Source organism: Triplophysa dalaica, chromosome 18 (assembly GCF_015846415.1).
Source record: "Triplophysa dalaica isolate WHDGS20190420 chromosome 18, ASM1584641v1, whole genome shotgun sequence".
Lineage (NCBI taxonomy): Eukaryota > Metazoa > Chordata > Actinopteri > Cypriniformes > Nemacheilidae > Triplophysa > Triplophysa dalaica.
Window position 1 is genome coordinate 10,110,290 of NC_079559.1, and position 27,979 is coordinate 10,138,268.

Consider the following 27,979-nt stretch of genomic DNA (forward strand, 5'->3'; position numbering starts at 1 on the left):
TCCCATGAGGACGACCAGAATCAAAAGCATGACATATACCGTGTTTCTCCATCGATTGTTTTAAGAGTCTCTATCTCTATTCCTTATAGAAAACTCTTATTAAATATGGTAACGTTGATCTCCTATTTGAGTTTAATATGTACAGAAAACTGTAGATAAACCATATAATGTAAGCAACATTGAATTAAGCATTTTACAATCTTTATTGTTTCTCCCCTTTCAGATTGGTCTCTTGAGAAAAACACAATCTCATGTTTCATTAGAGATCATAAATTGTCCAAATGTTTCAGTATTAACCCATTGATATAAAGACATTGCTCATTCAATTCTTTCAAGACGCAAATATCTATTCTAGACTGTGACATTCTCCACATTCAATTAAGGTTGTTCTCTTACTGTGTGTCACAGAGTGACTCATTTGTTTCTAAGTATTTTTGAAGAAACATCTTAGATATATTTGAGTAATAGGCTCTGAGCAATAAAGTTTCCTCCAGGACTGCTCTATTTTTACTTCTTCTTTGTCATGTTGCTATTTGCCTAGTTTTTGATTCATTCATGTGTGGATAGCTGACAAACCACAGCAAAAAAAATTGAAAAAAATGTACTGTAAGTAATATATCGTGTTAAAATATTTAAAGGAGGAAAGAATTGAAATCACAATTTTAACCCAAACTTTTATTATATAAGAGTGAATCATATTCACTTTAAGATTTGTGCAGCATTTAACACAAATCCTGTATCTCACATTTAAATGTATTCATTTGGCAGACGCTTTTATCCAAAGCGACTTACAAGTAGGAGAGCATGTAAACATTTTGTCAACACACTAAACAGTACGGTTAGTTTAAAAGGCCATGCTACTAGAAAGATTAAAGCTGGAGTAAGCAAAGAGAGAATAAACAACAAGATCTGTTTTTTTAGACAGACAGACAAACAGAGTTTGTGCTTAGTCAAATAAATATGGAACAGGTATGTTTTGAGCTGTTTTTTGAAAGTTGTTAAGGATGATGCTGGAGTGGGTGGAGGCTGGTAGTTCATTCCACGCTGGTCTCTCAACCTCTAACCTGCAATCCTGTTTAGAGGGTTAATTCACTAAAAATTACAATCCTTTTATTGTTTACTCGTCCTCTTGTCATTGCAAACACTTATGATTTTTTTCTATGGCAACATACGATTTTTTTAAGACAGTTGGTAACTGAACAGCAACGGCCCCCATTCACTAATGTATGGGCACAAAACCAATGCAAGTGAGTGCTAGTTAGCATGTTTATTCAACATATCTTGTTTTGTGTTCAGCGGAAGAAAGAAAGTCATGCAAGTTTGAAATGATAAGAGTAATGATAAGTAAATGATTACCGATTTTTTATTTTTTGGGTGAACTATCACTTTAAGCTCACTAGAGATGCCATTACCACTTCAGGGGCTAATGTGATGCTTTAATTTAAGCACTTCCTTCACAACTGGCAGCAAAATATAGATAACACTGATAGATCATATGACATTACATTTTCCCTGGTGTTTACTCACAATACCATCACCACCTTACCACACACACAAACCCAGACACACCTGAGCATGTCGACAGTGCACCCCACCTCCCCTCCAAATACACCAGCAGCACAAATGCTGCAGGGTGTTGCGATTCTTAGCCGCCAAACAGACCAGACCTTCTGCCCCCCTCTTCTTTCTCTGTGATGCTGTCTGGGTTCAGAGCAATGATAGCCCCTGTGCTAAGGATTTTTCACTGTCTTTCGACGTATATGTGAGTGTGTGTATGTGTCTTACAGTATGTGCAGTTGTTACCAGAATTCCTCTGTGGAGAAGAATATTAATGTGGAAATAACACAGCAATAAGAAACCAACCAACATCGTGACTAATACTATTTATAGTATCACATTCAAAGCCACAAAGTAATGGTCTATTAACAGATGTATTTGATCCTCAAAGTAAAGGGATAGTTCATCCGAAAATCGAAATTCGGTCATCATTTATTCACCCTCATCTGGTTTAAAACCTGTATGTGACTCTTCTCTGCAACACAAAAGAAAATATTTTGAGAAATGTTTATACAATTGAAGTCAAAAGTGCCCAAATGTTGTTTGGTAACCAACATTCTTCAAAACATCTTCTTTTGGTTTTCTGCAGAAGTCATACAGGCTTAAAATGACAAAACAGTAATCAAATCAATCCCCACAGGATTTTGCGGAGATTTTTTGTGATGATTAATTTGCAGCGGCTTTATTAAAATTTTGCGATAAAAATTGCGGGAGGTTTACCAAAAAAGTGAAAAGATCTACTTGAATTGGCAAATAGAGTTCTTTTTTAAAACTGCCAACTGTGAAACCATTATTTATGCATTACTTATGATTAAAAGGCACGCAGCAGATTAACACTGAAGGTCCGGAAACCTATTGGCCGCTTTAAGTGTCAATAAGGCCCGCCCAAAAGACCATTTTGACTGACAGGTCAAGCAACCATATCGTTTCATGCCATTTCATGTTTATGGTTGTGGAAATGTCTATGCAATGAGTTTATGCCATGAACCTTGCATACTTTTAAGGAATCAGCATTTAGTTGATTGTGATGAATGTTCATTGACACCGAAATAAACATGTTTGGAACATTATGTTGTTTCCAGGAGTGTTGTTTAAGAACGTGACTCACAAATCGGTTAGGATGACTTGACTCAAAGCCACTAGCCTGCAACCCTTAGCTAAAAAAGCGTAACGGCCAATGCTAATGGCTTCAGTGGAATTAAGGAAAGGACACCAGAGGCTATATTTTAAATAGATGGCAATGGATGATGTTAGCAAATTGTAAGTGTTACCAGTGTTGGGTGTAACTAGTTACTAAGTAATTAGTTACTGTAATTTAATTACTTTTCCCTTTAAAAGGTAAAGTTAGGGATTTCTCTTATTTTTTCTGTAATTTAAGGACAGTTACTTCTGATGTAACTGAACTAATTACTTTGTAATATATTCAATGGTGGAAATGACATCAAAATTATAAGTCTTACTTTTCTTTAATGTATGCTGCTCACATTTGTATACTTTGGTTAGTTAATAAGAAAAATCTATGTAGTTAGTTATTATTTATTTGAATTAATTAAATAAGCCGTTTCATGTCTATCCTTGACTCAATTCTAATCATGATGTAGGAAATAGAAAGTAATTAGTAATAAGTAATTAAATACTTTTGGGAGAAAGTAATTTGACAGTAATCTAATTACACCATTGAATATGTAATTAGTAACTAGTAATTCATTACTTTTTCAGAGTAACTTACCCAACACTGAGTGTAACAGACCCTTCTATCTCCCTTCTATAGTATCTCTCTGCCTGACTTTTGAGGACGTCTAAAGTGGCTAAAGTATGCGGAAAATCTGCGACAATCTCAAAATTTTGCAAGCTGCCGCAAATTTTGCCGCGCATGTTTGATAATGCGTAAAATTCTGTGGTCGCAAAATCCTGCAGGGACTGGTAAATGATGAAAGAATTCAAATTTTAGAGTGAACTGTCCCTTTAAGACTGGAACATGGAATTTGGTTAACTAAAAGTCTGCACCCTAACCCTGTGTTACACTCCCACAGTGTTTGTGTTAGGGATATAAATGGTTCCACAAGTCACGTGGCTTATGTGCGGATGGTTGAGCTATTACTTTTCTAGTTATTGACTGTTTTTATTACATTAATCTCAGACGTAATGTGCTCAGCCTCAAGTTTATGTACAATGCTGTTTTAATTTAAAACAATGTTTCTTATTATAAAACTCAATAAATATAATGTTCAAAAAAATAAAAATTAGGTAGTTGATTAATATATCTTTTGCTTAGTGTTTATGCAACATTTCTGGATTTGCTATACATTCTGTGACACACCTTCACCAAACTTGATGATTTTCAACCATTTCCATGGCTGCCGTAGAAATTAAAATAAGAAAGTAAAATAACAGATAAAGATAAAAGTTCCATAAACAAAGATAAAATATCATAGAGACTGGGGTGATAAGCTCATTTGACTTTGCCTAGTATGCAATCGCCTAGCAACACCCTAGCAACCACCCACAATACCTATAGTGATTCTATAGCAGCAGCTTTATAACATATTTAATTATAACTGAATTTCTATGTCTTTTATTATTTTTTCTCCTAATGTTTGCTGTGTGCTTTGGCAATACTGTATAGCAAAGAGTTTGGCAAGTTAAAGCACCAAAACATTTAAGTGACAGAACAAGAAAGAAATCCTGACTGACACTGTCTCAGACACCCTGTGAAGTAACCGAAGCTTCTCAGTTACAGCACAAGTACTTTAAACAGTGTGTGGTTTGGAAGAGGCCTGTGTGTGTGTTTGATTGGATCACAGAAGGGATAATACCTCCACATATCCCTCCACATCAAAGGAAGAGGCCTTAACAACTGTCACATCACATCATTGCCCTCCCAAGTATGTGTGTGTGTGAGGCAGAGTCTATCTGGGCAAAGCAGGATCAAAGGGAGGTAAGGTTACCAAACGCCCAAGTCGTGGGAACACACCTCACTTCCCTGCTGCACACAACACACACACTTTAGGATACGATTTTTACGATAGATTCTCATCTCCCTAGTTAAAAACTGAGAGGTAAACATTGCAGAGATGTTACAAGTCAATTCAAAGTTGTCACGTAAGGGGGAGAAAGACAGAGACCTAAACAACAAAGAGTTTGAAAAAAATGAAATTGGCTATGATGAAAGAGATAGATGTTAGAGACAAATAAGTGGTGGATGAATTTCGTTCTCAAATCTAACACACCTCCCATCACCCTCACTACCCCTGTTTTGCGGTGTTGTGATGATAAGGATTTATACAGTTCACACACGCATTTGTTCCAGTTACTGATTTGTGGTGTCCAGCTGTAATCTCTATGGGAATACCATGAACACACAGCATAGAAAATATTATTTATTTTTCTGGAGAGAGTCTTTGTGCTTAAATGAATAGACCATCCAAATAATGAATATAAACACATATGAAAAAAAGTCAGTTATCAATTTGCAATTATTGTAATGTTTTCTGTGGAACACAAAAGGAGAAATTCAGAAAGATCCCTTCTGTGGTTTTGTCTCCGTATATTGGAAGTCACTGGGCATTATTGTTGTTTGGTTACCAACGTTCATTAAAACATCTTCTTTTGTGTTAAAAAGAAATAAAACACTGGTTTGGAATGACATAATGATTAAATCACTTTCAATGTTGTTGTTCTTTTTATTTTAAATAGCCATAAATTAGCAATATTGTTTATATTGTAAATATGAGGGTCTAGTAAGCCAGATGAGTTCTTAGAATTTCAAAAGAAATCTAACCAGATTGTTAGCAATTTACTGTAACATGCTGATAGGCTTCATACACAGAATCTCTAAGCCTCTTTCTGGATCCAATGTTACACATGACCAAGGTGATGGCAGATGAGGATGAGAACTGTGGTGCTTTTCTCTAAGACAAATTGGTTCCATGTTAAATTTGAGAACAAATTGATCATTATGTTCCCAAAATTTTGGTTTCATTTATATGAACATCGCTAGTTTGTCCAAACAGAATGTCTATTTGATTTAAGAAATTAGTCTGTTGTTACTGTGTCGTTTTTCCCGTGTTCTTGGGTTGGAAATTTGTGATATCTTACGTCAGATGCCTTCGTGCGAAAACAGGCCCCAGATGTGCGGATCCCAGGCCTACATCCACCTGTGGTTTTTTAAGTATACTAAGTGCTTCAGACATAAGGGCAGCGAGAAGGCGACTTCTACTGTTCAACAGTGGAATTTTCTTACTCGGTTTAAAGCTAAATGAACGCTGCCCCCTGTAGGACATCGGGAGAGCTAGAAAGAGCATGGGCGTCATAACGGAACCACCTGAGATATTAAAGCAATTTATGGGTCCCACTCCAAACAAAAGATGTCAACTTGTACACCAATTGAGCATACCCGGAAATAATTAATGGAACTGCGCTGTAATAATTATAATTAATACTTGAAGGGTATTTTTTAATGCTACCCAATCATAATTAGCATTAATGTTTTAATGTCACTAAATACTTTTAACCTTAATCATGACGTAACTTCCGGGTTTGTGGTGGAAAATATAACGGAACATATCCCCGAGAGTAAGAATGCAATGCAAAAACCACCATAAAAGCATAAAAAGTGTCGTAAAGTTAACTTATACAAACAGGAATTAACTACAAATGTCCGATTCCTGTTAAATCAAACTTTGGTCGTTTTATTAATTTCACTAAGGGAAAATAATTTTATGGAACAATATTAGTCTATTCTCATCTGTAGGCACAAGGTTAACACCAGAGAGTTTGAGTTCATTTAAACACAACGATGTAAATGAATTACACGTTATACTGATCCCTAATATATTCGTCACATCACTTGATGCGCGCAGTACCGGTCCTCACGCTTCCTCTTTTGATTGACAGGTCAGATCAGGCCGGGCGGGGTAAAGTCAGAGCTGCTAGAGGCGTCGGCTCACACTCCGTTTTGCCCTATTATGGTCACGAGCGTGACAGCGCGCGCTACCCAGCATGCGCCGCGGTGTGAGGCTCCGCCACAGTCAAGATGACCGACTTTGAGGAGCCGCTTTCAGACGAGGAGAAGGTAAAAACTAAACATTAAGTTCATTATTGCTGACCGGTCAAGACTATACGCCCGCGTTTCTTTATAACAGTGCCCTCCGCGTGCAGACGAACGAAGAACGGGCTTCTGAAGGAGCGCGCGGCAGTGTAGCTGGTTAGCCGTGTGCTAATTTGTGAGGAAGTAAAATCGCAGCGTTGCACTCTCATACAACAAACAGAGCTAGCTCAATAATAAAGAAAACCGGGACAACACGCGGCGTGTTAACGGCCTTTAAAATATCCGCTACACCCAGAACGACCGAAGTTCGGTGTTGTTTTGAGCGGAACTGTTTTGATCGTCAGCTGTTAGCGTGTTAGCTGCCAAAGTGAGTTCAGAAATAGATCTCAGCTGATCCATCCACTCTGAACCGAACCACGGCCGAGCTCCGATAGAATTACAGCCACATACGTGCAGGCCAGCAAATGCCAGTTCCGCCTTACACGACTGCCACCTGAACCGGATGAGAGCACCACTGTGTTTTGTGTCTGAAATGGAGTATGAAGAGTGTACACGTCTGTCACACCCTGCCATGAATCAATTCTGTCACCCTGGTAAATGTACAGTAGACAAGCTTTATATGGACTGAACTGTCATTTTGCACGATTGACTGTAGTCATGGGTATCATATACAGCAGATCAGAAACTCTATTTCTATTCTCTATACTCTATTTGTGTACTTTTCCTTAAAGCTGCATGCAACTTTCACAAAATGTTGTTACATTTTTTTCTGCATACTTTTATACCTTTGAGTTAACTCCATGCTTACTTTACCCAGCCAGACCATCAGGAAATTACATTTAAATGTTTTAGGCGGTGTTTTTTTTAGTCTGAACATCCAGTGACAACTGTGTCATTATGTTCAGTAGTTGTAATATGTATGTAAATAGATCTTTATTTCATTGCTCTTGAGACCACTACCCTTTCTACTTTCCTACTTTCTTGAGGGCGAGCGATAGGTTGTGTGTTATTGATCTGTTGCAGAGATTTGTATAGTGTGTTTTGTGGGTGTATGACAATGAGGTCATTTGAGCTCTGTGGTTTCTAGCTGAAACTGTTTTTCTGTACTTAAGAGCACACCCAGGAAGCCCATTGTTATTTTTAAAAATAAGGAAAATATGGGTCGAATTTCGTCAAAAAGCTCTTTTTAACACATTTTATTGGTTAAATAGTTGCAAATCCCAAGCACAAACATGAAGGGTCTCAATCCAAAAGCAATAATTTTAGAAAAAATAAAAATCATGATATTTTAAGAGAGGAGACTTCAGTCCCACAGCAACAATTTTCTAATGCCTAAATGTTATTTTTGCATATGTATAATTTCATGTTTCTCTAATCTTTTGTTAGCCTCAAATTCCTCATACTTCCTCATATTCAATGTTCAGTAATGCTCTAGAGAAAAAAACAAGTGTTATTAACATTCTTAATTTGTATTTATTTTATTGTATATTATATATTGTCAGTTAACGGATACATAGTACAAACCCTCACTATTTGCACTCATTCCACAGGTCCGCATCGCATCTAACTTTGTGACCCATGCTCCCCCTGGAGAATTCAATGAAGTCTTCAATGGTGAGTATTTTGAGCTGTTTTTTTTCAGAACATTTTCAGTTCATGGCTTCTGTATTTGTCTAAAGTGATATGTAGATTTGGTATTATGTGTCTTCTAGTATTACATTATGCATTAGTAAGCCACTGAATGCAGTGCTGATTTAAATTGAATTGACCTGCCAGACAAGAGCATTTAACATTTTAAGGTTGTAAGTCAGCAGTTGATAAGGTAAAGAATGGATTCAGTGCTCATCTTTTAATCGTTGTGTGTTTTTTAGATGTCCGGCTTCTCCTCAACAATGACAACCTCCTTCGGGAGGGGGCAGCACAGTAAGTAGTTTGTGTCTTTGTGTCAGTTAAGTTAGTTTGCAGACATGTGTGTCCGACATTAGGCTTGGTCATTTACACTCAGTATTACTTAATTAAATGTCTTTGTCTCTCTCACTCTCTCGCTCTGTTTCTCACAGTGCCTTTGCTCAGTACAACATGGATCAGTTCGCTCCTGTCAAATTGGACGGTAGTGAGGAAGCGGTAGGTTAATGTCTTGGAGAATTACAGGAGCAATAATTCAGTCTGTTGTTCATAAGTGTAACAGTAAAGTTGTGTTCAGGTTTAGTCTTCATTCTGCCATAACATAATGATAAGATAGGCACTAGTATGGGTGGGAAGATTGGAACTGTGCCTGTGTAAAGATTCCTTCCATTAAAGTGCTACATAATGGAGCACATTAACCCGATGCCCTTTAGTGTAGGGACCTAAGTCGAAGGTGGGGAAAGGGATACTTCATCCAAAAACGATTCATCATTTACTCGCCTTAGAGTTGTTCCAAGTCTGTATACATTTCTTTGTTCTGATGAACACAGAGAAAGATATTTGGAAGAAGGCTTATGACCAGACAGATGTTGCCTCCCATTGACTACCATAGTAGGAAAAAATACAACGGTAGTCTAAAGTGCCCCAGAACTGTTTGCTGTCCTACATTTTTCAAAATGTCTTCAACAGAACCAAAAAATAAGTATTTTTTCCTACTATGGGAGTCAATGCAATGACAGAATTTTTGGGTGAATCATCCCTTGAAAGAATAGATCGCCTCCATTTATTATAGGAAACTGTGCATTCTATGAAGGACTATACTGACCAGCATTTTTTTTTACAGTATAGCGATTTTAAAAATGTAAAGGTTAGGTGTATGGTTCTCAGAAGTTTAGTTCTTTTGATATCTAAGTCTTCTATTTAGTTTTATATTTAGTAAGAACATGTGATCCATGCATTAAAAATCAGTTTGAGTGTTTGCTACTGTGCAAGTATGGAATCGGCATTTTAGAGACCTGAGACATAGAATTAGTTTTGTCTAAACATCCCTTTTGTTGCCGTCCTTAAGGTTCTGATCACTGAGCATGGAGATCTGGGAAATGGGCGGTTCTTTGATCCTCGGAAACGGCAGTCGTTCCGTTTCGATCACCTGCGAAAGGAAGCCAGCGATCCTCAGCACTATGAGGGAGAAACCACACTTCGGTCATGGAGAGACGCTTGTGATGAAGCACTCAGTGCTTATGTGAAAGAGCATTATCCCACTGGAGTCTGCACGGTACACGCCCTGCACATTTCTATAACACTCGCACCACATTCTCAAGAAATTCTTTATATTTATTTAGACTTTTTAACAACTATGGTTTAGTCAATTATGTGTTGAATCAAGGACCTCATTAAAAAGTGTTATTTTATACATTTTAGTGCAACTGTTTTATTCTATGTGAAGTCACTGAAGTGTTTACTTGCATTCACTCTACAGGTGTATGGGAAAACTGTTGATGGTCAACAAACAATCATTGCTTGTATTGAGGGTCACCAATTTCAGCCCAAAAACTTTTGGTGAGTATTGTTGCTGTTTAGTGAGGTATCATTACAGTCTCGTTTTTTGTGTTCATGCATTTAATTGGTAAGTGGGTGTGTAATATAGGATAATGTACATTCGACCCAGACTGATCACATTTGGGTTTATTTTTCTTATTGTCTGTCTGACTAGTTGTGATTTGATTCTGTGGTCTTATAAAGTGTTATTCTCTCTTGTCAGGAACGGCCGGTGCAGGTCAGAGTGGAAGTTCACTATCAGTCAGTCATCAGCTCAGGTGGTGGGAGTATTGAAGATCCAGGTTAGACCTCACATATGATCAGAGTGGGCATGAAAATGAAACTGTACCGGTCGATATATTGTGATAATAATTTATGGTGCTTGTGTGTGCTTCAGGTGCATTATTATGAGGATGGTAATGTCCAGCTGGTGAGCCATAAGGAGGTGGAGGAGTCCATCGTAGTTGATGTGAGTTGACACAAAAATCATTTTTAATTCATGGTTATTGCTTGTTTTTTATATTGTTAGTAATTGGGGACTTTCTCTCACTAGAATGAAATCCAGACTGCCAAGGAATTTGTAAAAATAATTGAAAATGCTGAAAACGATTACCAGGTAAGCTGGTGTGTGTGTGTTAAATGAAGGTGAATGCCAATTACAGAATTTAGTTTAAATCAGATTTGGACGATAGTTGTATCTCAGGCTGAATGTCTATAAAGGAACATTATCATGGCTCAAAATGTATATGCTGCTGTATATTTAATAATTTTACATGTGTAAATATTTTTTTTTTAGAAAGGATGACAGTTAGTAAAATGCAACATGATATTTGGTAGTTTGTACTTTAAGCATGAATTGAATCTGGGTAATGAAAACTAATTTCTAGAAAAACATCACGCATTGTCAACTGTGAACGCCGAAATTCCATTACATCCACATTACTTTCCAATTATGTTTATATTTTTCACCAGACGGCAATCAGCGAGAACTACCAGACGATGTCAGATACCACCTTCAAAGCTCTTCGCAGACAGCTACCCGTCACTCGTACCAAGATCGATTGGAACAAGATCCTTAGCTACAAGATCGGCAAAGAAATGCAAAACGCTTAGAACCAACCCAACCAGGTTCTTGCTTCTAGTTCACACGCGGAGCCGGCTTTCAGAACATCACACGCCGTTCCCTTGGTCGAAGAAGTCTCCCACAAATGAAAAAAGAAGAACTGTTCAAAAGAGGATGTAATTCCATTCACCTTTCTGTCATTAATGGACTTTATTGGGTCTCAGCTGTAGGAAGACCTTGGAGGGAGTATTGGATCTAAATTATGGGCAAATTATGCTTTTCTCTTATTAACCCATTCATCAGTCATTCAAATAGGGTTTGTATTGCTTTGAATTTTTTTTGTGAACTGTGACAGCTGCAATGCTTGTGCAAATGGTTTTGTGTGTTGTTTTAAAACCGTTTCTAATGCCTCACTGTATCTCCAAACCCGAGTCAGATAACCTCACCTTTCTCAACCTCGTCTGCCTTCTGTAACAGGGGAAAGACATGAGGTTGATGGTAAGAAAAAGGGAGCAGGTTGTGTCTGGGTTTGGAATGATCTTTTGTCTTAAGTGCTCTCTCCATATCTTTGACTAACAGTGACTCACAGTCTACCAAACTAAAATGGTTAAACCAAAAAGACAGAATAAATAAATACATGGATAACCCTCTTTGGTGGCACAAATTTACAAATTACATCTCAAGTATCATATTTGCACACAAATTGTGTTTCTGCATATATTTGGGAAGATCATAGCCTGTTACGGGTACTTTGTGATGCATTTTGGGTATCCATAATCTGTTGTCTGAATGCTGAATTTGAGTTTGTTTGTCCCTCCTCTCACCCGGCAGCTTGAGGAGGTAGTCAGTGTTGCTGTTTGCATGTTTCTGCCACACTGCTTTCACATCGACCTTTAGTCTTGTTTGTCTCATCAAAATTCCCTCTGTAAAATACACCCTTGAATCCATCATGTAATACTGGCATATTCTGTCTGTTGTAACTTGCCTTTATTTTTTCAGATTTTAAAACATGCGAAGTAAACATCTTATTACAGTAAATGAATAACTGGCGCCAAAATGACTTTGTTACTGTTGAGCCTTTATTGTGTAAACAGACTGACAGTTTTCTCTTGTGAAGATATATTTCAGAAATCAAATGGTGAGAAGTCACATCATACAGCAGGACTTAAGATGCATCTAATTGTATAAATCTTCCTCTAATGTTTGTAGTGATGTGTTCAGAGTAAGGAATGTATTCATTAAATGCAAAAACATCAATATCACATTGGACAGAAAAAATACAGCTAAACTTCAAAAACCATTTTGTCAAGGACAAATACAGCCGATATCAGTAAGTAAAAAACAATTTTACCATTTTTTTACAACTAGCCAAAACTGTTTTAAAAGGAGACTGGTCTTCATAAGTCCCAGATACAAATATAAAAATCTAATATTGGTTCAGTTTCATCGACACAATAAACGGGATACAGTAGTAGAAATCTAAACTGCTACTTAAAAGGTTGCAGAAACCGAGGTATTTTAAAAGCGCTAAATGAAATGACAGTGTGGAACAGTTGAAATATATGTAGGAATGTACAGACACATGCACCATTATTTCTGATTAACACCCAACATTGTTCTCTCGAAAACAGTTTAAGACTGTACGCTGACAGCAGGATTTTTACCAAATGTGAAACTGGTGAAAAAAGGATGCTGGAAATGATTAAATGATGACATCACTCAATTGTGCTTATACCATGGTAATGATTCATGTATCTTGCTATCTTGTGCTATAGGTTCTACCTAATATCTAATAGGGTTCAATTTCAAATATATGTCAGTCTAGTACAGACATAAAATTTAACAGAAGCAGTGCTGGATTCATATAAACCTAGAAAAGCAGTGTTTTCACCCTCAAATTTCCAAAATTCTCAATTGATTCTAAAAAATGTTTACAAACCATATCAGAGAATCTATATGACATAAGATACATATATTATCTTCATTTACAGAGAAGGTATTCTGGTTCATCTGATGTGTAATGCTGTGACATCATCCTGAGCAGCACTTCTTCAGATCGACACTAGAGGACAGTGTACTCACGGTACAATACAGTAGGATAAGAAGGTTTTAAATAACAGCCCATTACAACAGTGTCTCTCCAACAGGTCGTTTAAAGACTTACTGGACTTATTATATGATTGACGTGTATATAGTCCATATATTAAATATAAACCACAAGATCAGGACAGATTGAGAATGATCTTATTAGTAGCTGAAGACTGACGGAATAATAGCTTTAACATCATCTGTGTTTTCCATTTCATACATATTTTTACTTTATATAGTTTTTTTCGGTGACAATCCTTTAACGTTAGGAATGGACTAACAAAAAATAACTTTTAGGATAAATAAAACTCTTTATAAAATAAAATCAGTATAATATAATACTTAAAATGTAAAAAAAATGAAAGAATATTTAAATAAATTCTCTCTTTTTTGAGTAGTATTTGACAGGATTTGGTCAGGTTGTGTCATCACCAGGTCAGCACTAGTTACCTTCATTACGGTTGGGCAGGTTTTATAGGATCAGATAGAGTATAGAATGAAACACAACTACCCTAAATATAATCATGTCATCCAAAACCTGTATGACTTTATGTGGAACACAAAAAATTATATATTTTGAGAAATGCCTGGTTTTGTGTCCACAGAATGGAATCCAAAGTTGTTCGGTTAGTTCAAAACATCTTTTGTGTTCGACAGAAGAAAGTCATTCAGGTTTGCAATGACACGAGTGTGAATAAATGATGAAAGAATTTTCATTTTTTAAGCTTCTCAAAGAGTGCTATAGTTATTGGAAGGAATAAAGTAGGAGCAGGGTAAAGACTGACTGTGGACTCGAGACTGCTTAACTGGATGAAGACATAACCAGGTCGAGCTCTTTAGTGTCTTCCTGACCGCTGGTGAGACCGCAGCCTCCAGAGAGCTCAGGGAAGTGGCTGGCCCTGCCGGTAACCACAGGGGAGTTAGGAGATTGATGTACCCCCTGCTTTTTAAGAGGTACAGGAGATGGATGAATCTTTTCTGCCCTGGGAATGACCGGCGAACGGATCCCAGGTGAAAGAACTGGGCTTTTCCCTGTTGGCGATGAGGCGGTGCTCAGATTGCGGTAATCTGTGCCAAAAGGCGAGCTGTTGGATGTGGGGAGTTTCCCAGCCGCTTGTTGGCTAGTAAATCGGGACAGCACTTGAGTGACAGTGTTGCGGGCGATCTGCTTGGCAGAAGAATTGTCTGGAGGTGGCGGAGTTGCGGCAGTAGGGGAGAGGTCACGCGGAGAATGGACGACGGTTCCGTGATGCTCAGCCTCAGCTTGGGCCTGAAACTTGTGACGTGCCGCCTGGAATCGTTGGTTGATGCTAGCCTGGTAGGAGGAGGGGTAGGTGGGGCTGGAGCAACCCAGGGAGGCCAAACGCTTGGTCAGCACTGGGGACGAGCAGGGAGATGAGCTAAGGGAGGATGAGGCGGGGCTGCTGGGAGAGAGGCACTGTGAGGCTCCGCCTCCTCCAGGAAGCATCGCTCCGTTGTCCACCAATCCCCCTTCCTTATTCCTCTCCTCTACGGGAGACTCCGCCTCTTTGGGCGTGTGATGACCGTTCAATTTGGGGAGTGGAGATGATTTTGTTTCAGCAATTTTGCCATCGACTTCAGTGTGTGGAGAAGTTTTCTGTGTAACTTTGACCTTTTCTTCCTGAACATTATCTTTCTCTGCCTTTTCTCTTTGATTAATTTCACCCAACTCTTTCTTTAAACTATTAAGCTGCTCTTGTAGCTCTTGATATTTTATTTCTTCCTTGCGTAGCTTTCCTCTCATCTGCTCACGTTCAGTATCAAACTCAGCCAGCTGTCTCTCAGCTCTCGCCTCTATCTGCTGAGCGTGACTGTGTTTGCTCTCCAGCTCCCCCTTCAGGCTTCCTATAGTAATGCGCTCCTGTTCCAGCTGGCGAGTGAGCTCGATGACACGCTGGCTCTCTTCTTCTGCACGAGCCGTGGCCTTCTGACATTCTTGAGCCAGCGTTGAGGATAACTGCTGCTGCTCTGCTAAATCTTCCTCGGCCTGGTTTGTCAGAACTGACCGTTCACGTTGTAAGCGTTCGACTTGTGCTCTTTCCAACTCCAGCTATGAATAGGGAAGGAAGATCAAGAGAGATATGAATTTTACAAACAACAAATAAATGCACTGCGTAAGGAAATGATGATTGAAGGCAAATTTGGACTGGTCTTTTCATTTTTTCCACAACTGTGTAAAGTTTATATAGTGGCCGAAATGTTGGTATAGAACTGTAGAAATGTTTACACTAAGCAGCAGTATGTTTTCATACTGGTGTAAAGCAACATTGTTGATATTGTGCAATTGTGCCATCATGTGTGTTTGTTTGGAGCTGTAACAACAATATGTATCATTCAGTGCAGTAAGATACAGTGCTTTGGGTTCCTACAAGCCCAAAAGACAAAGTTATGCAGCCAGAGAGAAATGTGTTTGTGTGTGTGTAAGGAAAGCCCATGGGCAGGACAGGAAGTGTTTTTACATAATACTGCTGTCTGTACTTTGACCTCATCACCATTTTCTAACCCCATAAAAACACAAATAAACAATGGAATGGCTCCACACACACAGACAGACGGCAGATACTCTTGCACTACAGTCCAGAAAAACAATGGAGCCCTTCCTACTTATGTTTACTTATGTTATGACCGAACAGTACTATAAACACACAGAAATCTAATATTTAAAATTGATTATAATAAAAACTTTAGTCAAGTATACGGAACAGGCTAAGGCAGATCATTTTGCTTTAATACTTTGGGTTTATTCTGCAATGTAAGGGTTATTAAAAGGGATAATGTAAGGGTTATTAAAAGGGATGTCATCATTCACTCATCCCCAGATTGGTCCAAACCTGTTTACATTTCTGTGTTCCAATGAACACAGAGCCAGATTTTGGGAGGAATAGTAACCAAACAGATCTTATCCACCATTGATTCCCATAGTATTTATTTTCCCTACGATGGCAGTTAATGGTGTATGAGATCTGTTTGGATACTGACATTCTTACAAATATCTGCAATTGTGTTAAGCAGGACAAAGAATTTGTTACTGGTTTGGACCGCTCTGAGGGTGAGTAAATAATGACAGAATTATCCCTTTAAGTGTAACGTAGGTGTGTATGTGTGTGTATGGTGTGTATATGTGTTTTGTTGCTGTTGCTTGGTTACCTGCTGCAGTAGTCTTTCCTGTTCCTTCTCCAGCATGGCAGTGATGTCATCGCCCGCGGCTGCGTCTTGCACACGCCATCTTTTCTCTTCCTCTAAATCAGCGATTACCTGCACACACACACAACAAGTCATTTAAGTATCTACCACTTGCAAACACAACATAACTGGCCATAGCAGACCGTACTAAAATATTGAAATGATAAAAAAATTATAATTGCAATAAAAATATTAGTTGTATATTAAGTAGAAGAGTATATTTAACTTAGAAAAACAAATATGTCAACTTCCTAAAAGCAATTTGTACTTCTTGCTGCATTTATGACTTTAATTGTACACGAAACAATTTAAACACAATTTTGTCTTACTATTGGGCAAAATTCCATTTTGAATAAGATTTTGAATATGATCTTATCATCGATATTTAAAACAAACACCAGTCACAATGCTTCATAGGATCATCTTCTCCCAAAGGAATGTATGGAATGTATCATTTGGAAGCATAGTTTTGCTTTGGGACAGCCTTAGAATCAGGTGCTTGTCTTTGAAGCCTAAAATTCTGCCGAGGTAGGAAGCTGACAGGGGTTTGGAGGTATGCTCTCCGTCTCTTACCCGTCTGTGTCTTTTCTCTGTGGCAGCAAGCTGTTTTGCCATTTTCTCCTTCATGTTGGTGCAGTGGGCCATGACAAGTCTCAACACGCCCAATGGGTTCATATGCACGGGATCCTGATCTCCATCTCCCTCAGCCTGTGTTAGCTCGCTGTCCCTCAGCAGTGCCACAAAGGGATCCCGGAGGTCATACAGTCCATATCGCTCCTGGACAAATGCTTCTTTTTGTTGTGCCTAAAACAAAATGTCAAATGTAAGAATTAGGTCTTTGGTTTTTATTTAAATATCATCGTCTGGATGCTGCAAAACTGTATTCAAGTGTATAGGTAAAAAATTATATGTATGTATATATATAGAGAGAGTGAAAACATTTTTATTTTATAAATGTTATGTGTATTGTGGGTGATTTAAGAAGCACCATCACAAACCACATTACGTTCATAGAATGATTATTAAATATCTTTGCATGTGGTTTATGCAGATAACGAGATATCATCCATTTTCACAAAATAGAATTGTTTCACAGACCCTTATTTTTATGCCCCCCTCCACAAGCAGGTGTAAAACCTCCCCTGGGCTCCAGGAACAGAGAAGGGGGGCTCACGGCACAAAAGGTCCAGCTGTAGGGGGTGGAGTTAACTCTTCATTGTGCATGTGTGCGTGTGTGTACGGGCTAAATTTGGGGCCAGTGTGACTAATTTAAAAAGGATGGGGGGTCTTACTAAACCCATCAGCAGATGGGATGCAAACACAGCACACACACAATAAAAAACTGGAATACACATGTGGTTTATGTTCTGCTGTCTCACTGTTTCCAAGCTGTCCGTGTTCTTCTATCCTCAGATCACACTTTCCTATTCAAGTCGATTGCGTTAAGGCCTTCGAAAAACGTAATTTCATATTAATGTCGTAAGCTAGCGTACTGTTTAAAAGTCCTTTTGACATATTAAGAGTTGCATCATTTAAATTATAGCAATATGTACATGATACTCACAAAATACAAATTTTCATGTTGCCTCTGTGATCTACCAACAGACGTCTGCAGCATATCACAATGTGAGTGTGAGAGAGAGACTAATATTTAACTATTCAGACATCAAGAGAACACAGCTTCCGTAGTTTGTTGGTTATTATCTGCTGATCATCAGTTTGGGGCTCAAAGAGTTTTAGCACACACCGCAGGCACACGCGCATGCGCACACACACACACATCAGACAGGGTGTTTTGGTGTGTTATTTGTATCTACCGTAATCAACCCAATACAGGATCTGTAACCGCAAAGTCTATTAAAACACAGGCTTGTTTCTTACAGTTTCTCTTTATAGTCTTCTGTGGGCAGAATTAAGAACTGTAACATCCATTAAACATGTGATTGTGTTAACGGCACTGTCTCAGACCACCAGTCTTGATAGTTTATTTGTCTGACTTCAGTAAAAAGCACAACTGCATATTACTCCACATCATTACAGTAAATTACAGTCAATTACAGCCCAAGAGACCTCAAACTGTGGCCTGCTGGCCTTTGTGTGACCTCATCCAGAGATCATAGATAGACACAAAAAATGTGTCTTACAGCTGGAATTAACATCTGTTTTGGATGTTTCATCAAAAGTGGACAGTGCTAGATTATACAATGGAAAAGGGTTTCAAGAATTCAGATGTAGAAAGTCAGTGTCAGGACAACGGATAGTTGACACAAACACTTTTAGACACGCTGTATCAGACTCCTGAGTATTTTGTTTGTGGAGTTGTGTATATTGTCCGTCTTTCTTTTATAGTAAATCCTAAAGCAGTAATTCTTTTTTTTCTGAAAGCACTTAGTAACAAAGGAAACCAGACACAAATCTCTCTCTTCAGATGCAACACCCACACACACAATAACAGCCATCAGGCCAGACAGCACTACACACACATAAACAGATGTTCTTCCCAACAGACTGCAATTGCTTTATTAAGCCATTTCAGTTTCGCATTTAGTTTGTAAATTAGTTACGATTACCACAGCTGCTGCATTTTACAGTCATACACTGTGTCCTTACCAGACGTGATGCCGTGACATATGATAAAATATAAACTTTCCATGTTAATCATGTCACTGTGGATCCTATTAGAAACGTTTTTTAATGTTGAGCTTGCGTCAAATCTGCTTTAAGTGACGGTTCAACAAAAATTCGGATGAACGCAAAGAAAGATGGAAGAATGCTTATAACCAAAGAGTTCTTGCCCACCATTGACTACCATAGTAGGAAAAATGACTACCTACTGTATACTATTCTAAATATAACATTTTGTATACTGTTAAATCTTGTATAACATAATCCTGCCAAAACGTGTATGCGTTAGTTTTGCTGTGGGAGAATAAAAATCAGTTGGTTTATTGGCGTGGCTGTTTTTACCCAGATTCTTGCCGATCTGAGACGGTTACCGCAGGAGACAGGGAAGAATCAGAAGAATTCCTGGAAGGAAGTTAACTCAGAGGGAATCCTACATCTCTTAAATACACACGCACATGCGCGCACATTCCGCACCTCATTGGTTTTCTCTCTTAGTGTTCGTGTGCAAATGAGTCACATTTATTAGGTTAAACATAGTCTAGACATTTTGGACAATTCAAACTGACCTTTTTGATATGGAATACCCAATTCATGACATTCTCTTCACCTGTGAACGGACCTGATTTCTATCTAAAATGCTAGAATAAGGAACCAGCGAGTCACATTAACAGCCAGTTTCCTTGTTTAACCTTAACCCAGAGGACATTCTGTGTTGCCTCTTACATTACATTAGAATGAATCACGGGAAAAATGCTCCTCAGACAGAGCTTCAGGTGATCTTGAGGCTTTCAGAACTTCTAACGTCCAGATTATGAAGCAGCAGGGGCTTGCGCACACATGCCATTCTTGATCAAAAAAGGTCTCAAGAGCCCCAAGGGCTTCTCATGGTTTTTTCTGTGAATAAGGCTCTTACTGGCCAGGAAGAAACTCAGAAAATGAAGAAGTAGCACCACACACACACTTCATCGTGCCTGAGGCTAAACAGTAAGAGGCCTTAAATAGCGCGAGAGGGAGAGAGAGAGAGAGAGAGAGAGAGAGCACTGCACTTCCTTATAAAGTTGCACAAAACTATAAATACAGCAAATGTAATATAAACGCACACATATATTAATTACATTCAGTCCTTTGTGTTTGCTTTCTGTGTGGAGCTAGAATAGATGTTTCACTTCAAACTGATTTCAAGTTGATCAGTAGGTCACAACAAGACACCAGAGCATCTTTTGTGACCGCGAGCCCCTTGTGTCATGTTTCTCTCTTTCCCACACACACCCCTGAGCTCATCTAAAGCTTGTCTTCCCTGTTATTACCTGTGTTAACTCTTTAACTACAGCATCAAACAAGACAATTACTGCCTTAATATAAATCACACACACATGCAGTAAGTCCACAGGGACAGCTGTGGGATTCTGTGGCTGTCTGTATATTAACTACACTTCAAACTATATTCAGCGTAATTTTGAAGAGTACGGGCTCAATTGAGCGCAGCTGATTTCATTTGTGTGCTTATCATGCCATAATAAGCGCACCATCTTTGTTCTTATGAACACATGGAAAGATATTTGGAAGAATGCTTGTAACCAAACAGTTCTTGGCAACCATTGACTACCAACGTAGGAAAAAGTGCTTATAAATGTATTTGTTCTTTTGAACACAAAAGAAGATATTTTGAAGATATCAGAACAAAGCCAGGTCACACTTCAGTATGGGAAGCAATTCTCGCTATTAACAACCATTAACTATGACTTTTTCCCCAATAAACTCTTAATTTGTTACTTATTAAAGGGGTCATTTGACTCGGCTAAACAAATATTATTGTTTGCATTAGATGTAAAACAATGTATATACACGATTTAAGGTTAAAAAACGCTGTATTTTCCTCATACCGTGCATGTTTGTATCTCCTCTTTGCTCCGCCTCTCTGAAACGCGCTGATGTTTTGCAAAGCTCATCGCTCTGAAAAGTAAGGTGTGCTATGATTGGCCAGTTCACTAGTGCATAGCGATTGGTTGAATACTGCACGGAAATGTAACGCCTGATACATTACACTTCAAATATTCGGAAGATCAGGCTGCGCCAGAGACGGTACAATGAGATTTAAAAGACCGCCCACGATACTTGTGCTTAGATTTTGGCGGTTTTAGTCAAATCACTCCACGAGCTGACGTCAAGTTGTGGGGGTGTGGATACACGAGCCGTTTCAGGCAGGTCTGGGTGAGCATTCGCTTCTAGATAAAATACATCTTTTGTTCCGTCACTTAAATTTTTGCAATTTCACATGTCTAATACATGCATGGGAAACTTATAACACACAAAAGACACAGAAAACACGTACTTCCGGCGAATGACTCCTTGAATAATTAGTAAGGTAGTTATTAGATTTAGGTATTGGTTAGGATTAGGGATGATGAGTATGATCATGCAGAATAGGAGACTTATATGTGCCATATAGTGAGAATTAGCCCCTATACTGAAGTGTTACCCAAAGTCACTTATACAGATCTGGAACAACTTGAGGGTGAGTAAATGATGACAAAATTTATCATTTTGGGTGAACTCTTCCTTTAAGTTACATGCATCTAACTATAAATAGATAACACAGTCATTGTTCATTGTTCAATTGATTTAACAATTTTCTGTATGTCTCTCATTCACTGTAATCGCATTCGTGTTATATCGGCTTCTTATTAGCCACAGCGCTTGTATTGTAGGGCCATTCAAAAACCCATATCAGTAGACCACCACCTTTAAAACATGTTTTTGTGACATAACTGGTAAGAGCAACACAAATATAATGGCTTCCTTCCATCTGCCATCATAAACATCTAGACCCACCCACAAACTCATTCCATTGGCAGTCATTGGTTATTGAGGTGACATGTTGGAATGCTCAAACAAACAAAGCAATGGAGCCACAGGGCCAAAGTGTTTACAGATATAAGCCACCTGTAAAAACACAAAAGATAATATAACATTCACAGGATTTGAATCATTCACTGCTGTGCATGAAAATAAAACCGTCCTTACAATTAATAAATCAGTCAATGTTTTCTCTTAATTCGAAGTCAATGTTTCTTGTGTGTATAATTGTGCACGTTTTACAGGAATAGCATTGCCTGCCATTGTTTTCTGTTCCGAGTTTCCTGAGTAGCCTCTTTGACACACTTCCTCTGGTTCCTGTCTGCCAGCCCACACCAAAGCCTGACCATCAACTGCCTATTACATTTACATTTTACATTTATGCATTTGGCAGACGCTTTTATCCACAGCGACTTACATTGCATAATCCTATACTTTCGTTTCTAAGTATGTGCAATCCCCTGGGATCAAACACACAACCTTGGCGTTGCTAGCGCCATGCTCTTACCACTAGGCTACAGGAAAGTGGTAAGCTAGCTTTTGGTATACACAATCTAACCTGCATCTATAACCTGGGAACCTTTTTTTAAAACATCCATTATTTTCTATTTCATTTGTTAATGTGTGTGCGAGAGTGAATGCAAGATATCTTACCCTGAGTGTGTGTATGACAACATCCTGTGCCTCCAGTTCTCCTTCCAGGATGCTGAGCAGCATCAGAAGTTCAGCTTTATCGAGGGTCTCCACATTCATTCTGCTGCCCTGAAACACACACGCACATTAATTAAACCTCACATTACAAGAACCACAGGCCTGGCAACACAACTCGATACGCAAAAAAACTCAGAACCGTCCCGAGACTAGTGAAACAGGATCATGTCACTCACACAGATCAAGTTCAGTGGCCTAGAAACACAATACAGTGCCACACATTTCTTCAGTGAATAGATCTCATATGAAATGACATTTGTGTGAGAACTATCTGACATTTGTAAAACGCACGCATTGAAACACAGAGCAGTGTTCGGTTTCTCTGCATTGTGGTCTGGCTTGCCTTTAGACCGCATGAACACAGGAAGCTATTAGCATATCGGCACAGTGGTCTCCAGTGAATGTTGTGAGACTGCTGTACTGTAATGGATTCCCTAAATCTCTCCCTCACACACACTTATGAAGCATTTCTCTGTTTGCTGAAAGTGCAATGGACAGCTCTGGATTGAGTTACAAACTAATGGACGGCTGCACATTAACCATGAAAGTTGGCCGTGTTGCGTTTTCTTTGTGGATTTGTGTTTTAATAGTGATGGTATGTGTGCGAGAAGACAGCCAAGAGCATTACCGCACAAACAGAGGATACTATTCAGTTTCAACAATAAGGCTACAATACAGGATTTTTATTTAATTTAATTATGTTCCTTTTGTATAATTACTGTCCACGCCCACTTCTGAAAGTCATCATTGTTTTATTTAATTACTTATTTAATCTGATTGGTTGACACTCATTCCACTCATGACATACTTTCAGGTTTGTTAAACGCTCGCATATCACTTGACCATATTATGTACAGACACTTAATCGACAGCTGTTAGTAAGAAAGGTATGAACTGCGGAACTTCTACAACCAATAGCATTTTAGGGATCGATACCTGGAAAATGTCACAAGCCAATCTGGTTACTGTGATATAAACAGAATATTTGGGCCAATAAAGTATAAATAAATGAAATAAATAAAATAATAATGGCGGCAATAAAATAAAACGAGAAATGCACCACTCCAGTCCAGTTAGCATCTTGAGCGTATTACAAAGTCAATCCAATGGTTCATCATCTAACATTTACTACACACCTTAAGGTAAAGTAGAATGTAACTGGTTATAAAAGAAGGTACTGTCACCTTATATATAAAAGTAAAACGGGTACAGACGCCTTGTTTTTCATGTCCTTCTGGAGCACAACCCCGGAGGAAAACATTTCAGGTTTGTCAGGTGCCATTCCCTCTAGCCAATTTTCTCAAAACATCAGAACACTACATGTAAAGATTCAATAAGTCAGCAATTCACTAGACAAAAGCAAGAATTTGAGTTTTCTATCTACTCTTTCAAATCACACAGCTTGACCAGACCTAATATAATCTATGATCAATGATGTCATGCAGACATTACTAACACATAATTCAGATGGCCATTCATGGTGTGTGTGTGTGTGTTAAATCTGGAATGCACCTTTATTTCTTTGGGCTTGGCTCTTTATTAAACAAATACACCCTGCCAAAGACTGTGCGTGTGTGTGTGTGCACCTCATCAACTCAGAATTCAGAAAGTTCAGAAGTGAAATAAGTTTCTTAGTTGACATTTGTATGTAAACTGCAATCCAAGAATTCGACTATAGTTTGACTTCTCACTATAAATACATTTGGTTGTGTGTATGAGACTGAGTATCTCATATATTTGATATGGCTAGATCTAATATTTGTGATAAAACCATAGCTACAGAAAGTCAAATAGGCATGCGCTTAATTTCTTTGTTTCCTATCTTTTCTTTAAACTCTCTCTGTTTGCATAAGAAGTGTATGTTTATTTGTATGACATCATGGACTGATAGTTTGAAAGCACTCTTTACTGTTTGTGATGTGAATTTAAATATGCTGTTTTTAACATACACATAAATGCATACATATATCAGTAACCCTTTATATACCTCCACTTATTATAAATAGGAAACAGACTGCAGGAGCTCATTATTCCCATAAGAATCTTCATCCTGCTGAATCCTGGAAAAATATTATCTGTGCTGATCAAAAGTGCCTTCCTGACTTCATTTCCTCTCAAGAGATCTTGTAAAACCACACACATGCTGACTGTAGTCTGCTAGTTTGACAACAGGTGAGTCAGAAAGATGATGACACTAAACACTGAACCTAACATGCTTAGGGTCTTTCTTTGTTGAAACTAAAAACCACACAAATCTTGAAACACAAATCTTTTTTTAATCTGAAAGTATTTTAATCCACTCATTAATCTGTTTTACTACTAAAAAAAGAATAGAAAGTCACTGCAAACTTGATTCTGTCTGCTTATACTTAAACTACTTGTAATACATGTTAATATGTTTCCTTGTTTGTTACTTTGACTGAAGTATGACAGTTGCAGTCCTTTGTAGGATTGAAGACTTTAAGACGTTAAGCGAACAGACTTGTGTCTTTGTCTTTTTGTCCGATTTGTATTTTGTCCTAATCCTTACGCTACAACTGAATGGGAATGATTCACAGGAACCAACACGACTTGAATAAAATGTGGGCGGGCAATGTTGCGCTTTATCGAGTCACACCTTCCAAAGATCATCTGCTTTAAAGGCACAAAATGATTCCTTCCTGTGAAACACAAAAGAAATCGAAATGTCAAAGCTGTTTTTTTTCATACAACAAAACATGAGCCGAGGCTGCCACTTGTGCCCACACAACAGCTAATGTACATGGCAACCCAAACCGTGCTAGTAATACACAAGTCGAAGTGTATTCATGCAGAAAGCAGGATTTTAACCTAAAGAAGCTTTATGAAGAAACCGCCTACACCCTAAGAATATAAATAACAATTATTCAAAAGCATATCTGACCAAAACCTACATTCCTGGATGGAAAAACACAACTTGTAAGTATTACTTTAACAAGTCTCCGCAGGATATGAGACATAAGGAAGAATCTGATAATCTTAGATCAACAACAAAAACGACCGACAGACTGACCCCTCATTCAGTTACACATTAAGTCCAGTTACACTGTAAGTACAGTGATGAAGTCATCAGTGCTGCATCTGGTTATGACTGGAGCAAACAAGACTATCTAACAGTGTAATATTTTACTACTTTATATAAATGAATAGCTAGAAAAAAAGAGTTGTATGGTGCTGTTGCCAATTTGCTGCACCCAGAAGATAAACAGACTTATATTGTTATCCAAAAAGACAACACTATCATAACATACACATATAGAACCGAAGTGGCTTTTGTAAACCTGGTGTTTCAGCTGGATAAACATAACAGGAATATCAGAGAAATTGCTTTTCACATCTTCTCATGAATGAAAAGAGATTTTCATTAAAATCTCACTGGACCTCAAGCTGAACCCACACCCACTGAGGGTAAAACCAACCTTTGAGAAACATCACATCACCGCCTAATGTCAGCTTACTTAATGAATCATTTGTTTTATTAGAGATTAAGAAATGTGTCAGATGGGTGTGTGGTTTGCGGCGCTGCTCTGATGCAGTAACCAGACATTACATGTACACAAGTGTGGAACACTCTATAAAGTAATAACAGGCAGAGAGTCACGCTAGCAACATGAAGGTCATTGGTTTGGATCCCAAAATCTAAAAGCCTAAGTGCACTGGATAAATGCGACTGCCAAATGAATAAATAAGAGACGGAACGAGTGGGAAAATGAAACACTATATGGGTTACAGAGACCAAAAGGAATTCCAGGAATTCATCCCCCCCCACATGCTTATTAAATAGTAACAAAAAGACTCAGGAGACGCCGATGCATACCTAACAACAACTAATCCTAACAAAAATTGATTAACAGCCTTCATTTTACCATCAATTTCCAAATTCAAGATTTCGATCCAGGGACAGTATTCAGATACTATTCAGTATTCTGATTTCATAAGAACTATTGGTCTTTCCCAGCATACAATTGTCCACCTCAGCTAATGACTTCTCTAAACTTTATACCCTACAACTCAGCCCTTTCCTTCAGCAAGCTGTCAGAAGAAGTGCTTTGGTTTCCCCCAAGCGTGAGTCTCTTACACACTTCCTCAATGCTCCAGATTTGCAGATCTGAGCTAAATTTATACATTCCAGGACATTATGTAATCCACGTTTAAAAGTTGTTACAGTGATACGAAGATAACCATTACTTCAGACTTTATGCTGTTACATTGGAAAGTTTTTTGATGGTAAAATTCTATGCAAAACAATTCTGCGTTTCTGCACACAGCTATAGAAGACCACAATCCAATCAAATCCAGGTTATGTGGGTCTTGTTTGCAACACTGTCAAACCGAATCCATGAAGCTGAAATATAAGACAATGACACTGTTCTAAGGTTGCCACCTGAGGCCATTAACTGAACACATCAGCCCAAGGAATAGAAAGATCTGTAAAATGAGGAGAGCTTTTCTCAAGTGATTCGGACGTGCCAGTCAAAACAGAGCAATTCACCGCATACAGGCTAGACTGCATTTTTGCTCTCAGACATCTTAACATCACTATTGGGAATCATTGCTCGTTTGTTTGAGCTATGAGTGAAGTAAGTGTCAACGCCTTCTTTAGTAAATGTGTTTAAGAAGTACATAGCCAGTATAGTCCACATGACTAGGAAAATTGAAGTTACTCCTCAGCAAAAACACCCACTGGGAATATCAAATTTCCTGTTGGACACAATGCTTCCCTTTCAGCGATTGAAATAATCATTCTGAACATATGGACCATTCACCTACTAAACTCGAACCAAAACAAGCAATCGGTGCACTTCTCACACACGTAAAGCAGTAATGTACCCGGATGCTCTAGATAACCGTCTGGCAACTGCCCGTATAAACAGATGGAAGAGTTACTTTGTAGCATTCTGTCAACATTCATGTTACGTTGTCTCTCACTGCATCCGAAATCCGTCAATACTATCTCGTTGTGTCCATATTCTCTTCTTATACTCGACAAAAATAATTAAATGAGTCAAGAATCCATTTTTTACGATTTAAAGCATATATTCTTGTCTTAATAGTGAGTTCATGTATTGGGAATCTATACTGGGTTGCGATTCTCTCTTCCACACCAGCACGCTCTCCCGATCACATTCACATCCTCTGCCCTTCACACCCTTGAACAACCTTCATTCCTCAAAATTGCATTTCCTTACCTTCATACGGGGTTTTATTTGTTCATCAGTCCCCTTGGTTAGATTAGTCCCAGTTTACGGAGTTATTCTTACTTTCAATGCTGGCCGCGAAACTGTCCCAGCCGAAAATAGGGACCACTGCCACTGACAGATCGTTCAGCCAATAGGTGGAGACCTTTGATCAGAATTCTGCAT

General features: G+C 38.4%; 2 protein-coding genes across 2 annotated transcripts; one reads left to right on the top strand and one right to left on the bottom strand.

Moving 5' to 3' along the window:
- Positions 1 to 6,489: 6,489 nt before the first annotated feature.
- Positions 6,490 to 12,174, top strand: capza1b (capping actin protein of muscle Z-line subunit alpha 1b). The gene is made up of 10 exons (XM_056773090.1): positions 6,490 to 6,631; positions 8,158 to 8,221; positions 8,479 to 8,530; positions 8,668 to 8,731; positions 9,582 to 9,788; positions 9,993 to 10,072; positions 10,275 to 10,353; positions 10,449 to 10,520; positions 10,605 to 10,667; positions 11,024 to 12,174. The coding sequence occupies exons 1-10, from the start codon at positions 6,593 to 6,595 to the stop codon at positions 11,162 to 11,164; spliced, it is 861 nt and encodes a 286-aa protein (XP_056629068.1). The 5' UTR covers positions 6,490 to 6,592; the 3' UTR covers positions 11,165 to 12,174.
- On the bottom strand, positions 12,172 to 27,933 carry cttnbp2nlb (CTTNBP2 N-terminal like b). The gene is made up of 5 exons (XM_056773089.1): positions 27,806 to 27,933; positions 22,542 to 22,649; positions 16,980 to 17,210; positions 16,371 to 16,478; positions 12,172 to 15,273 (listed from the first exon to the last, which is right to left on the bottom strand). Exons 1-5 carry the CDS (start codon positions 27,809 to 27,811, stop codon positions 14,005 to 14,007), a joined length of 1,722 nt encoding a protein of 573 aa, XP_056629067.1. The 5' UTR covers positions 27,812 to 27,933; the 3' UTR covers positions 12,172 to 14,004.
- Positions 27,934 to 27,979: the final 46 nt, after the last annotated feature.

What these genes read in the sequence shown, in the direction of transcription:
- capza1b (XM_056773090.1), top strand. Translation starts at nt 6,593, where the DNA reads ATGACCGACTTTGAGGAGCCGCTTTCAGACGAGGAGAAG. An exon ending in TTTCAGCCCAAAAACTTTTG is followed by an intron (nt 10,073 to 10,274) that starts GTGAGTATTGTT and finishes CTCTCTTGTCAG; the next exon opens with GAACGGCCGGTGCAGGTCAG. An exon ending in AGGAGTCCATCGTAGTTGAT is followed by an intron (nt 10,521 to 10,604) that starts GTGAGTTGACAC and finishes TTCTCTCACTAG; the next exon opens with AATGAAATCCAGACTGCCAA.
- cttnbp2nlb (XM_056773089.1), bottom strand. An exon ending in TTGTCATACACACACTCAGG is followed by an intron (nt 17,211 to 22,541) that starts GTAAGATATCTT and finishes ATTTTGTTTTAG; the next exon opens with GCACAACAAAAAGAAGCATT. An exon ending in CAGAGAAAAGACACAGACGG is followed by an intron (nt 16,479 to 16,979) that starts GTAAGAGACGGA and finishes GTGTGTGTGCAG; the next exon opens with GTAATCGCTGATTTAGAGGA.